The sequence below is a fragment of the Colias croceus genome, chromosome 25 (assembly GCF_905220415.1).
Source record: "Colias croceus chromosome 25, ilColCroc2.1".
In the NCBI taxonomy this organism is placed as follows: domain Eukaryota; kingdom Metazoa; phylum Arthropoda; class Insecta; order Lepidoptera; family Pieridae; genus Colias; species Colias croceus.
Genome location: NC_059561.1, coordinates 2,010,457 through 2,024,660, shown reverse-complemented (window position 1 = coordinate 2,024,660; position 14,204 = coordinate 2,010,457). Strand labels below are relative to the sequence as shown.

The following is a 14,204-nucleotide window of genomic DNA, read 5'->3' as shown; positions in this document are numbered from 1 at the left end:
GCTCAAACCTAAGGCTCAAACACATTACGCTCCTTCTGGGTTCGTCAAGTAAAAAAAACAAGGTGATTTGAAAACTACATATTTTTATTTATTTTTAGTAGATATTCTCCTTCATTTTTACTCCCTTGCTCCACTATCCTGCGTACTGTGCTTTCAGAAACCCCTATAACAAACGAATTAAGATGAATAAAATCAAATAGTACATTTAACATATTTATTTAGTAGCTTAAAACTATTTTTTTTTATGTCGGAGGCCAAGACTCACTTTGGATCCCTGCGTCCACTCTAGTAAGTAGCAAGTAAGGATTCATAGATAGCTGTATGAAAATAGTTATCACTATACTATTTAAGGCTGGTTGGATTGGATATAACTTCTTGACTCAAATTGTGCTGGTCGCACTATAAAAACTAGTTTTTGTTTACATACAAATAACCTCAAATTAAATTTCAAAAACGTAATAATCGCCATAGATACGTACATTAAACACTCGTCACTAATGGAATATTCTATTTTACGTAGTACTGAGCAAAAATAAATGGAATCTCACCGGTATAATCTGCTGTACGTCTGTAAACGTTTTCCAAATATTTTTCTCGTTTTTCAGCTTGAAATTTTGAGAAACACCGAATGAAAACTTTATATATGGCATCACGGACACCGCTACGTTTAACCTTTTTCATGATTTCTCCTTTTTTGAGTAAATTTCTTGTTTAAAATAACAATTTTATCTCAACTTCACCAAATAAACAACAAATTTTTATTCAACTTGACAGCTGCATTGATAATTCAGGGTTACCAGATAATGAAAAAAAAATTAGTTCCAAATTAATTAATTTCATCTCTTTTATGTCGCACTGTAAGTACAAAGAAAATTTCAAGTCAACGTGCATGTAAGGAGTGGCACCCAATAAAATAGACAGAATAAAACAAAGTGTCGCCTCTATAGCGGTGAGTCAGTGACATCGCATAATCTATGACTGTCTAGCCGTCATCTGTGCGCCCCGCGCCGCCGCGCTTGGCGCACAGATTTTGTTCGTGGTGTCTGCTCCATATTAATATTATCTCAATGGGTGTCAATGGACACCCGGATGGAACGAAGTTCCTTCCGATTAATTAGTGAAGGAATTGTAATATAATATATATATATATATATTTTTTAAGCTAACTATAATAATATTTTTTTATTATTAACAAATATAATGTTATATACCTAAACTTAATCTGTAGGCTCAATAATTGTTATTTTTGAAGATGCCAGAGATTAAAAAAAAGACGGGTTGCACTCCGGGAGTGCCGGCAGAAGTGAAAACTTGATTATTAACGTTCAGCATGTTTGATATTTTGGAATGGTATCCGTCTTACGCTTTTTCGATCAGGCCACGTGTCCTGACGCGAGATTTTATACCCAACGCCGCTAAAGAAGTTTTCACTTCAAAAAAATAACAATGAAAACTTTGTATTTTTTTTCCATGGAGAAAATATCATGAAATCATGTTTCTAAAAAGGTACACGTATTGTGTTACTATTGAACATTCTTGTCAAGAATTTTCATCACGACATCTTTATTATAAAAATTACGAAGGTTTAAAAAGGTTCGTAAACAAAGGTCGTAAATGTTAGAAAAAGTGTCGTGACATTTTTCCGACTAGCCCCCTTTCACAACGCGCGATATGGAACTTCCAAGGAACTTCGTTCCAAAAACTTTACGTTTTCCAAAACAGTGACATCTCTTAGATATTTGTGAAAACTGTTTACTTATAATTTGTGAGTTCTTTAGCTGTTTCTATGTTTATTTCAAAGATGGCGCGCATTTCAATACGCAATATTATTGTCATTGTTTTGCATTTTGCTTACATAACTTTTTACATCCACCTAAAAAAAGTAAAATTTGATGTAGGATATCCAAACGTTCCCAAGTATTTTTTTTAATATTTGCTCAATAAATAACTGGGTACCTAGTAAGTAATTTTAAATTTTTATCCAAGTTATTCAAATAAGTGAAACATTACAACAAAACGCAACTTTAATTTCAAATCACATCCATTCACCAACTGAAGTTGAAATAAAAAACTTATAAAAAAATATTGCCATGTCCCTAAAATGTGCGAATTATAAAGTTAGCCATTAAACAAGCAATTAATGGACCCAATAAGAAAATATTTAATTATACAACGAATTTATCTGGAATGACAAAAACGTGTGAAAACAAGCCGGTTCACAGATATGGTAAAAATTGTATTTTGTTGTAGATCCAATGTCGCGGTCACGCTTAGCTTGAATAATGGTTGGGTCACATTATCTACATTTATGCTAGTCTTTTTTTTTTTTTTTTGTATGGTGTTTCTCAATGTTAGCCAGAAGGGCTACTACATTTTAACGCGGACGCGGGGGTGAACTGAAGGTTCACCCTGGTAGCGACATGCACAAGGGCGTCCCCCCTTGACGGGGACCACGAACCTCGGCTTGAGCTGTCGCTTGAGTGGAGGAGGCCAGAAGGGCCCTAATCGGACGGGCTTATGCTAGTCTATATATACCTAGTTAGAGGAAAATAATTATGTTAGTTTTATTTAACTTTTTTTTCTTTCTGAACTTTCAACTTAATGTAGCGATTGTAAAAACTTATTTTTAAAGTGAAACTTTTATTACGAGACGATATTTTATTGAGACGATCTCAAACTTTTTGGTCTGTGTAGCGCATGTCGCGTGACGCACGATACGTACGATAATTATCGTACAAATACGATAATTTTTAGTTAAATGTCTATAGTGTGAAAAAAAGTTTCACTTTTACCGTGGTTTCATAAAACCACACAACATTTTTTTATTTTATTTGTTGTCTCTCTGTAAAAGATAAATTCAATACAGGTTTTGAATTTTTTTTCAACAATATATTTTTATTTGCAACTCTAGCTGAATCACGACCCCAAAAACTATCGTCAAAGTATTCGTATCGTCATCGACATTCCTTTTACGCACGGCAGGGGCGCTGTTCAAATTCCCTATACAAATGCTCTCGATAACGATATGAACTTTTTTCATTCGCTTCTGCTTAGCACTAGTATAAAGCAGTTAGTCGAATTTTGCCAAAGACAGAAAAGAAGAGCTCTGGAATAAGCCCAACAACTAGTATAGAAATATATTATTATCTGTGGCCTAAATAATGACTCAGTATGGTAAATACGGAATAGTTATATTTTTTTCGTTGCTTTTTCGCTATAAAACTAAAAATTAAAGTTGAAGTAGTTTTTTTATAAATTCACACTAGAAAAAGGAAACGCAAAAAAATAATAAATTTTACAATAAAAAGTTAATGTGATGTAAATTTTAATTTGTTGTTGTGATTTTTTTCCCCATATTTTGTTAATGTAAGTAGTAAGTACGTAAAGACGTTATAAAATATTTTAAGAAGTAGATTTTCTATACATAATATAATATCTCTCATACCTTTTTCAATATCTTTTTTAAGACTTTTGAACTTACAAAAAACTATAAATTCCAAGTAATAAAAAGCTGTATTGTTCCGTTCGACGCATCTCCGCTCACACCGTAAATCTGTCCCTATCTTTACTATGACATCATATTCTACGTGGGAAATAATATTTATAAAAAAGAAACAATTGAACGCGGAGATAATTGGCTTACATAATTGTTCATACAATTGTGTTCACGATTTTACCCAAATACCGAATTTTCAAAGTTAAAATTAACAGGAGTCATAGTTCCATCGGAAGTTATTTTTGTTTTATGCCATCTTGATATACCTATCATAAAATATTTTATTACACCATAAAATGAACTCAAGTAAAGTTCAAACTAAGACAATCTTGAGACTTCTTCATTTACGACGTGCGAATAACACTTACAAGGTAAGCAAGGTATATATTATATGTGCCTATCGACTGCCTAAAACGGAATGTAGATTGTAGATGCTTTGGGTGTCCATGATACCGATTTGGCTTAAATAAAATGCAGTATGCAGTGAGCAGTAGTTAAATTGCAGTAGTAAATGTAGGTACTTGATTTTGCGAAATAAGTGGTTATATTCCTTTTAAGCCTTCGTGAGCCGTGAGCCTGAACAATCAACAACCACTTCACATCACAATTCACAATGTAATATTATGATCAAATGTTCACGATCCTATAAAGAATAATATACAGACATGATTTTTAAGCTACTGCATAGCTTCTATCGCGGGCCTTGAGCGCGGGTGCCGAATCGAGAAATTCCGTAACGAAAAAACCTCACGCTCCCCACTCCGACGGGCGGAGGCGTGGCTTGAAGGCATAGCATGCAATAGTTTTACCACAGTATTACAATATTTCCTATAATATTGTAATACTGTGGTTTTACCGCGGCAGTCCCCGAGTGCCACACGTCGTTCTTATTTTTTTAACACGATTAGCGTGACAATAATTTCATGAGCTTTTCTTACTATTCTGGATATTAAAAAAAGTATTGCTTTAAAAACATTTTTTGTCTTTTAGTTCATTCTTTTTTCAGTTTTTAGAACTATGTTTAAGGTTATTATGTACCTATATAGATGCATATTGTATAGTATTATATATTATCTGTGATTGATGGAAGTTTGGAAGTTTTGAACCAAATAGGAACAAGGTATCATCTGTAGTATCATTGTCTTGTTTAGTTATTAAAATAAAACAAATTGGTATGAAAAAGATACATTAATCATGAATTTTGAATGGTGTTGATTGTATTTCGTGAAGTCTTGTCAAATTTTATCATAATAAATGATCAAATATTGAAATATATCTAAACTTCTTAGAATTTTGTACAATATATTAGTATTCGAACCGATAGAAGGTTAAGTTACATTAGGAAAAATTTAGGTAGTTTATAAAAAACTAAAAAACACACTTTGTTGTTGACTCCTTAGGGGCTCATATACTATACAAATATCAAGGAAAACCCCACATAAGTAACATCGCAGGACACAGCTAGTTAACGTCTGTTAAGCTAGAAAGGTCAAGTCAGCAGAATCACTCGTATTATATTTCAAAATTTAGTGCTCATTTAGTGCTAATTTAGTGCTGATAACAGATATTTGGTGCTGTGATAGGAGGACTAAAAATGAGAACACTGCTAACTTTTCATTAAGCTAGCAGTGTACCATTTGTGACCGCGCTATGATACAGTTGGAGCGAGGGGCACATCTGCTAATAATTTAGTGCTCAATTAGTGCTGCCTGTACAAGCAAACAGATATTTCAAAAAAAAATTATCAGTTTTTAAAAATGAGAACACTGCTAACTTTTCATTAAGCTAGCAGTGTACCATTCGTGACCGCGCTATGATACAGTTGGAGCGAGGGGCACATCTGCTAATAATTTAGTGCTCAATTAGTGCTGCCTGTACAAGCAAACAGATTTTTCAAAAAAAATTTTTTTTTTCAGTTTTTAAGTATACATAACTGCGGACATAACGATATGAGCAATCATAGAGCTGAAATATCACTTTAGAATCGGTAGTGGTGAAATTGATTAGAGTTACTAATTAGTGCTCAATTAATGCTACCGGTAAACCCAGAAAAATGACAAAAAAAAATCATTTTTCAACTGCTCGCTAAGAAAATCGAAGATTTTCAAAAATAAGGTCAAGTCAGCAGAATCACTCGTATTATATCTCAAAATTTAGTACTCATTTAGTGCTAATTTAGTGCTGATAACAGATATTTGATGCTGTGATAGGAGGACTAAAAATGAAAACACTGCTAACTTTTCATTAAGCTAGCAGTGTACCATTTGTGACCGCGCTATGATACAGTTGGAGCGAGGGGCACATCTGCTAATAATTTAGTGCTCAATAAGTGCTTCCTGTACAAGCAAACAGATATTTCAAAAAAAAATTATCAGTTTTTAAAAATGAGAACACTGCTAACTTTTCATTAAGCTAGCAGTGTACCATTCGTGACCGCGCTATGATACAGTTGGAGCGAGGGGCACATCTGCTAATAATTTAGTGCTCAATTAGTGCTGCCTGTACAAGCAAACAGATTTTTCAAAAACATTTTTTTTTTCAGTTTTTAAGTATACATAACTGCGGACATAACGATACGAGCAATCATAGAGCTGAAAGATCACTTTAGAATCGGTAGTGGTGTAATTCATTAGAGTTACTAATTAGTGCTCAATTAATGCTACCGGTAAACCCAGAAAAATTACAAAAAACAAAAAAATCATTTTTCATCTGCCCGCTAAGAAAATCGAAGATTTTCAAAAGTCGAAAAGTTATAGGTTATTATTCTGGGTCGCAAATATCTCAAAATTTAGTGCTCATTTAGTGCCAATTTAGTGCTGATAACAGTTATTTGGTGCTGTGATAGGGGGATTAAAATTGAGAACACTGCTAACTTTTCATAAAGCTAGCAGTGTACCATTCGTGACCGCGCTATGATACAGTTGAAGCGAGGGGCACATCTGCTAATAATTTAGTGCTCAATTAGTGCTGCATGTACAAGCAAACAGATTTTTCATAAAATTTTTTTTGAAAAATCTGTTTGCTTTTCGACTAGGGCATGTAATATCGGAACAGTTTTGAATTCCGATATTGATTTCCGATATTTGAGCTCAATATCGGAATTCCGATATTGATATCGGAATTGGACATATATGATAAAAAGGTGGATTTTATTAATTAAAAACGTATTATAATCATAATCTTTTATTTGCTTATTTTACTGCTAAACAACTTTTATTTAACTGACTCAAAATAAACATGTTTTAAGCAATACAATTTTAAAAATATAAAAAATTATATACATATATAACTCTTTGATTTTCACACGACTAGTTGTTTTACTGCTAAAATATAAATTTAACTAACACTAGTCACTATCGGATGAACTTAATAAAATTTTACAAACATAAAATATAACACGAAAAATCAACAATTATATGGACGTGGAGTCCGGCAGGAATGCTAGTTGCTATTTAATAAACTTAGAATTAACATTAGGTAACATAACAAAACTTAAATAATTTTAAATTTGCATTCAAAATCATTAAATCAACAATTATAAACAATGAGTAGAAATAAGATTATTTTTTTAACGCAAGATTTACTTCTCTTGGAAATAAGTTCTCAAAAATAGTAAAGCATCAAGCATTTTGTCGGATAACGAACTTCGGATTTTATTACAAAAATATCTAGCAGATGAAAAAAACACGCTCACTTTCGACACTCGTAGGCAAGACTGATGAAAGGTACGTGTACGCCTGTGTCAAATAAACACCTCTTTCACCTCTGTTGTCGTATATAGCTTTTTCAGTCACTACAAATCCTAAAAGATGAAATTCGTCGTTTGAAGGCATTGCCTTTTTCTTCTCTTTGCACTTTTCCAATTGTCGTTGCAGGGTTAGCTCACTTGTTGTAGCGAGACTTGATAGGGGACGATCATCTTCATCGGAAGATAAAACAGCCGTACGACACTCACTCTCAGTTTGCGGGACAGTGATAGAGCGGGTTTGGTTATTTTTATATTTGTTAACAAGTCCACAACGGCGTCACAATTTAGTAATTTAGCACTGAATAAAAAAATAAATTTGGAAAATCCAAAAGTGCACGCCTCATAATCTCATCCTTTTTTTTTTGTTTATTTAATAACAATTAAACCACATCGAATCAGACCCTGAAAAATGAAAGGGTTCTATTCCTGAGCATACTCAAGCGTAAGAGAAAAAAAAAGACTCGATTAGTAAAGTATTTCGGTCGCTATCGTGTTAACAAGAAAATCCTCCGCACATACAGACACACGGACGTCCAAGACAGAACTTTTTTAAACTGTTTTTTAACTAGTTTAAATAACAAAAATGACATCAAAAATATCATGAATGTTAAAAATAGTGTTTTTTCTTAATATGTGTGTGTATGTATTATCTTACAAGTGCAATGTATGATACATAAAGACATTTTAAGATTGAAAAATCAGATGTTTTGCGCGAAGTGACAGTAGTACCCACCTCAACGCTTCGCTTATGAGGCGTGCAAAATCTTAATTCGGATATAACGATATTGGATCATTCAGTATCGGAATTGTAATATCGCAATTTTCATTCCGAGATTCCGATATTGCGAGATTCCGAGATTCCGATATTCATGCCCTATTTTCGACTTTTGAAAATCTTCGATTTTCTTAGCGGGCAGATGAAAAATGATTTTTTTGCTTTTTGTAATTTTTCTGGGTTTACCGGTAGCATTAATTGAGCACTAATTAGTAACTCTAATGAATTACACCACTACCGATTTTAAAGTGATCTTTCAGCTCTATGATTGCTCGTATCGTTATGTCCGCAGTTATGTATACTTAAAAACTGAAAAAAAAAAATGTTTTTAACCGACTTCAAAAAAAAGGAGGAGGTTATCAATTCGGCCGGTATATTTTTTTTTTTTTTTTTTTATGTATGTACACCGATTACTCCGAGGTTTCTGAACCGATTTACGTGATTCTTTTTTTGTTCGATGCGGGATGGTGTCGAATTGGTCCCATAAAAATTTTATTCGGCTAGGCCTAGTAGTTTTTATTTTATGAGCATTTTTGTCTGTACTCGATGACTTAATTTCAATGTAGCAAGTAACTTTGATTCACTTCCCGGTAACCGATTGAGCTGAAATTTTGTATACGAATGTAAATTGGATAGCGATGAAACATTATCATGACATGGAGCTGATCTGATGATGGAATCGGAAGGTGGCCATAGGAACTCAGTAATATATTGACTCAACTTTATCGAGTTTGGGCTCGTTTGATTCGTGTTGAAAAATACACTAAAAAGTATTAAATAAAAATAACTGCGTTAAAAACAACCGACTTCAAAAACGGAAAAGTAAGAAATAAAAAAGATTTGATATTATTAATTACTACATATTATTTTTATGTGCTATTTATTAAATAGGTTTGAAGTCGGTGCCAAACACTAAGCACTTAGTATTAAGCCCATGCACCGACATCAAACCTTTTTAGTAAATAGCACATAAAAATAATATGTAGTAATTAATAATATCAAATCTTTTTTATTTCTTACTTTTCCGTTTTTGAAGTCGGTTGTTTTTAACGCAGTTATTTTTATTGAAAAATCTGTTTGCTTGTACAGGCAGCACTAATTGAGCACTAAATTATTAGCAGATGTGCCCCTCGCTCCAACTGTATCATAGCGCGGTCACGAATGGTACACTGCTAGCTTAATGAAAAGTTAGCAGTGTTCTCATTTTTAAAAACTGATAATTTTTTTTTGAAATATCTGTTTGCTTGTACAGGCAGCACTAATTGAGCACTAAATTATTAGCAGATGTGCCCCTCGCTCCAACTGTATCATAGCGCGGTCACAAATGGTACACTGCTAGCTTAATGAAAAGTTAGCAGTGTTCTCATTTTTAGTCCTCCTATCACAGCACCAAATATCTGTTATCAGCACTAAATTAGCACTAAATGAGCACTAAATTTTGAAATATAATACAAGAGATTCTGCTTACTTGACCTTTCTAGCTTAACAGACGTAGCTAGTTACGAATTACTTTACCTGCATGCATAATGATCGTCCTCACAAATAAGGATAGGTAATATAAATTGACTATTAAATGGTGATTGCGTTACTTATGTAGTTTATACACGCAAATCAATGATATGAGAAAATACTAAACATGTAGGTATATTCCGTTAGATTACTAGTTATCCCACTAGTAAATGTATGGAACTTGGAAGGTTGGTTGGAAGTTGGAACTTTCTTGTAAAAAACTGATAGAATTTAGATGAAATTTGGCACAAAAATATATAGGATTAGCATAATTTAAATTCTAGTATCACGCAAGTTATAAATTATAATGCATGTTGCAGTAAAGTATATTTCCTTTAAAAAAGGCCTACTTTATCAAGCAATTTTATATTATTTTCAAGAAAAAGAACAAAAAACTTTTTTGTTCTTAAAATCTTCTCTTTCTTGTTTTTACACACTGTAAGCACAGCTTAAATATTTCACACAGCCATCCAGGTAACTCTTACAGCCAAGAGGTAATTATTACTATTACCATGATTATTGGGTCCATGCTATTACCTACATAAATTGTATGTATGTCTATAAACTATTAACAAATCAAAAATATACTTAGATAAAATCTTCTTATATTTACAATGTTAGACAATCATATAGACAACCCGGTAACTCAGTGGTCAGTGACCCTGGCCTTTGCCCCAAACGAAGTAATAGGTATGCATTTTAATTATTATTCTTTAATATATTCGAATGGATTTATTACAAGTGATAACTGCGTTAAAAACAACCGACTTCAAACTTGCACTTGCAAAATTTACAAATACCTACAGACAAAAATGCTCATAAAATAAAAACTACTGGGCCTATCCGAATAAAATTTTTATGGGACCAATCACGTAAATCGGTTCAGAAACCTCGGAGTAATCGGTGTACATACATAAAAAAAAAAAAATATACCGGCCGAATTGATAACCTCCTCCTTTTTTTTGAAGTCGGTTAAAAATTATATTTTTCTAAGTTTAATACCTACTTACCTGTTTCTCCTTGACCCACCGCTTCTTCGCAGTAGAAGCTACAGCTACGTTCAAGTTAAAACTCATAGGTACATGTAAGTTGTCTAACATTTGAAAAGTTAAAACGTTTTTAATTTGATATTCAGTATAAGTTCTTTAAATGTCGAATTAACTGAGGTAAACATCTAGAAATATAACACAGCTTTTCGCCCGCGGCTTCGTCCGAGTTTTCAAAGAAACCCCGCATACCTAGTTCTGGGATAAAACCTATCCTATGTAAAATAACTTCTAGTTTTTTGCTCGCGGCTTCGCCTACATACAAAATGGATAAAAACTATCCTACGTACAAGGTCAAAGTCCTCAAGCTATCTCCGAACAAAATTTCATACAAATCGGTTCAGTGGTTGAAGCGGAAAGCTCTTGTTAAACATTTATCTGTATCATCTAAGAAGGGTTTACATTCAAGTGAATCGTGTTGGAACATCTACTCGACTGCGTAAGTGCTTTGAATAATGATCTTACTTCATTTAATTAAGACTATAACATAACTTCATTATTTCCCTAGGGATATAGAATTAAAACATATTGTACTATGTCAGGTTTAACTTCGAAATTCTGTATAACATTGACAAAATAATATATGTAATCATAATTATTGGTAACTGATATATCATGAATCATTTGATAAATCTTGTTTTGCAACAATATTATAATAGTAAGCAAATGATTCCACAGTCCACACACATGACATTGAAAATTAATGATAGGTACTGGAAGAATTCATCATTGATAAAATCTCCATTTTATGTAGGTCACACAAAGAACGTTATTTACTGAGTTAAAGCAATATAATCGATTACGTCATCACAACAACATGATTAATTAATTCCAAGACCTATACTAACAGGTAAATTAATAATGAAAACAACATTTAAATATTATCACATATATAATATCAGTCATGTATTTACAATTCATACAACTTGTGGTTGAGCGTAAACGCCCGAAAATAGTATAAGGCCGGAGAACCTATCCAAAACTAGGAATACAAATTCTTTATTGGCTTCAAATCGCTGTCCTAATATTCTATCTTCTAAGCCAACTACAGTCGACGCAGCGGCTACTGTTCCTTCTTCATTAACTTCTAATTCTACATTTTGTATAGTTTTTGACACGTACAACGCACTATCTGACACTCCTGGTAATTCAGCCTTATGTGGGTCAAAAATCCTTTGAATCCCACTGTACTGTAGGGGAGGTATTAAATCAGTCTGCGCGGATATCGTAAAACGAGGGATATAACAGTCTATTTCTGGTAGATTGCCTCCGCTCCTGAATTCCGTCATCCAACCGAACGGCTGATTGGCCAAGTTACTCAGCAGTGTCTTCAACGGCATTCCTTCGAAAGGTAGGAGTATCATCATCGCGAATTGTTCGTTCTTTCCGTACGTCATTTCTAATATTTGCGCGCCGATTGAATTTGCGTCGCCCGTGTTATGAGGTGCTTTGTGGTACATCATGTTCACAGATCCGATGGTTTTACCTTGTGAGTTATAGAAGGCTTCTTCTTTAGTTTGTGTAGGATCGAATGGATATGTCCAACTTGCTTTGAAGTAAAGCGCATCTACCAATATCATCCGTAAATCTTCAAGATGTTTCGGCTGCACGGCTTCCCGTATCCTTCCGTCAGTTGCCACACAAACATAATAGTTTATGTCAGCAGCAAGCCTTGTTGTATTGGAAGAATCCACGAAATACACTGCATTACCATAATAATTGGCTGAATCACAGAATTCCTTATGAATTTTATAATTAAAGTCAGCGAACATAGCCGACTGTCCCTTCAGGGTAACGTCTCTACCATCGCTTTTGAGAAGATTAACTGCAGCTGCGTGTAGTCCTTGCGTTGACCGTAAATCATTTGGCAGGCGGAGTTCCTTCATCAGCTCCAAAAAAGTTTCACCGGAAGATCCTTCAGCTAGCAAGGAGAAGATGTTCCATACTGATAGTGGTGATATCGCGACGTTTAATTGACCGAAACTCTCTTGAAACGCGTAGACATTGTCCAGGAGTTTTAAGGCAAATTGATTGATAGGTGTGAAGTCTACACTAGGGTTAGTTGGCACGGCAGCGACTAAGCTTGCTAACGCCACGACCTTCCACATTGCACACGTCTTATTAGCACTGAGGTGAAACTCACACTGCAGAGTCAAACGGCGACTTTATCAATTTCAATGGAAGCTCCTCAACAATGGAATTTAACGTATGGTACGAGCCGAAACAACTATTTACAATGTGCGTGAGTTTATATGGGAACCTGTATGATGTTCTAATCGATTGGACGCAGACTCATAATTATTATGCTATAAACCAATTATTTAAAAATCCAATTGGATATCTGGGGTCACGATTTGTTTGGAGAGCTTTGAGATTTTACTCTTGTGCATTCATCGGAATATTTCAGACAATAAACGGAACAACATAATAAAGGCATTATCATTAAGACTGATCAGGGTACGTAATTGTTGTTGATGGATTATTATGGTGCTTAAATGGAGGTGATTATTCTTTTTATTATCGCTTTTATTAATGTCAATGTTTCAGGAAGAAATACCATATTATATTAATTTTAAAATGTCCACTATATTATAGTTTATTTGCTTATATTTGTGTTGTAAAATGGAGATGGAGTTAGGATAAGTTATGTTATAATAATGTAAAATATTTTGATGGCACATAAACAGAGGAAATAAAAAGTTTACTTCCATTTTGAACATAAAGTTGTCTTTGTTATGTGAATATAAAGATAACCCTCAAGATAAATGATTTTAGAGTTGAAGACGATTTTAAGGAATTACAGTAACGGAAGTAAAAATCACGACGTTTCTGTAGCGTTTAAATAATTTCAGTTAGTAAAATATTCAGAAGTTTAGGACGAAAAAAACTATTGTTTTGTGTTTAAGTGCTGCTAATTATTTGAGGTGATAATTATTATAACACAGGATCTGAAAATAAAAGCTATTGTTTTATTCATATGTCGCTAATTTTATAATTAGTGTGAGAATATTATAAGAGGATCATTGAAAACGTTTAATCGATATTATTTTTTTGACTTATAAAATATAGAATACGTTTTCACGTCTTGGTTAATACTTTGTGATTGCATATGTTTATTGGCTGATAATTTTAAGTGTTTTCACACAGATACTTTAATAATTTTAAATTAATGCATTACGAAAATACCAGTTGGTACATGCTACTGCAAATAATAATGAATGGCCGAAATAGTGCCGAAGCGTGTTCAACTTCATCATTTCGGTTTTCTCTTCAACCGTGTATCATAATATTAAGATCCAATATTAAAAAATTTCCAATACTTTATATAACAAGCATTTCAAACAGCTTTTATTCTTTATTGAGCTATCATGACGATTTAAATCATACATACTTATAACACATATCGCAATTAAACCGTTCGCGTGTAACCAGCCTACAATTACGCAAAACCGTATTGTCCATTGGGAGGTCATTCTGTACAATCCACATGTTTTACGCTTCACCTATTCGAATCTACGGAACTAAGATATTATATATAAGATTTGTGTAGTTGTTTGTATTGCTGTAATGGTTTTGTTGGGAATTCTTGGTTAAGTTTTTTAGTACGAACCAAAGTGTGACCGAGTTTTT

General features: G+C 33.4%; 1 protein-coding gene across 1 annotated transcript; it reads right to left on the bottom strand.

Moving 5' to 3' along the window:
- Positions 1–11,447: 11,447 nt before the first annotated feature.
- On the bottom strand, positions 11,448–12,736 carry LOC123703269 (serine protease inhibitor-like). Its single transcript, XM_045651215.1, has one exon. The coding sequence runs from the start codon at positions 12,680–12,682 to the stop codon at positions 11,492–11,494; it is 1,191 nt and encodes a 396-aa protein (XP_045507171.1). The 5' UTR covers positions 12,683–12,736; the 3' UTR covers positions 11,448–11,491.
- Positions 12,737–14,204: the final 1,468 nt, after the last annotated feature.

Bases quoted from the DNA above. Each gene is read 5' to 3' on its own strand.
- LOC123703269 (XM_045651215.1), bottom strand. From the start codon at position 12,682: ATGTGGAAGGTCGTGGCGTTAGCAAGCTTAGTCGCTGCCGTGCCAACT.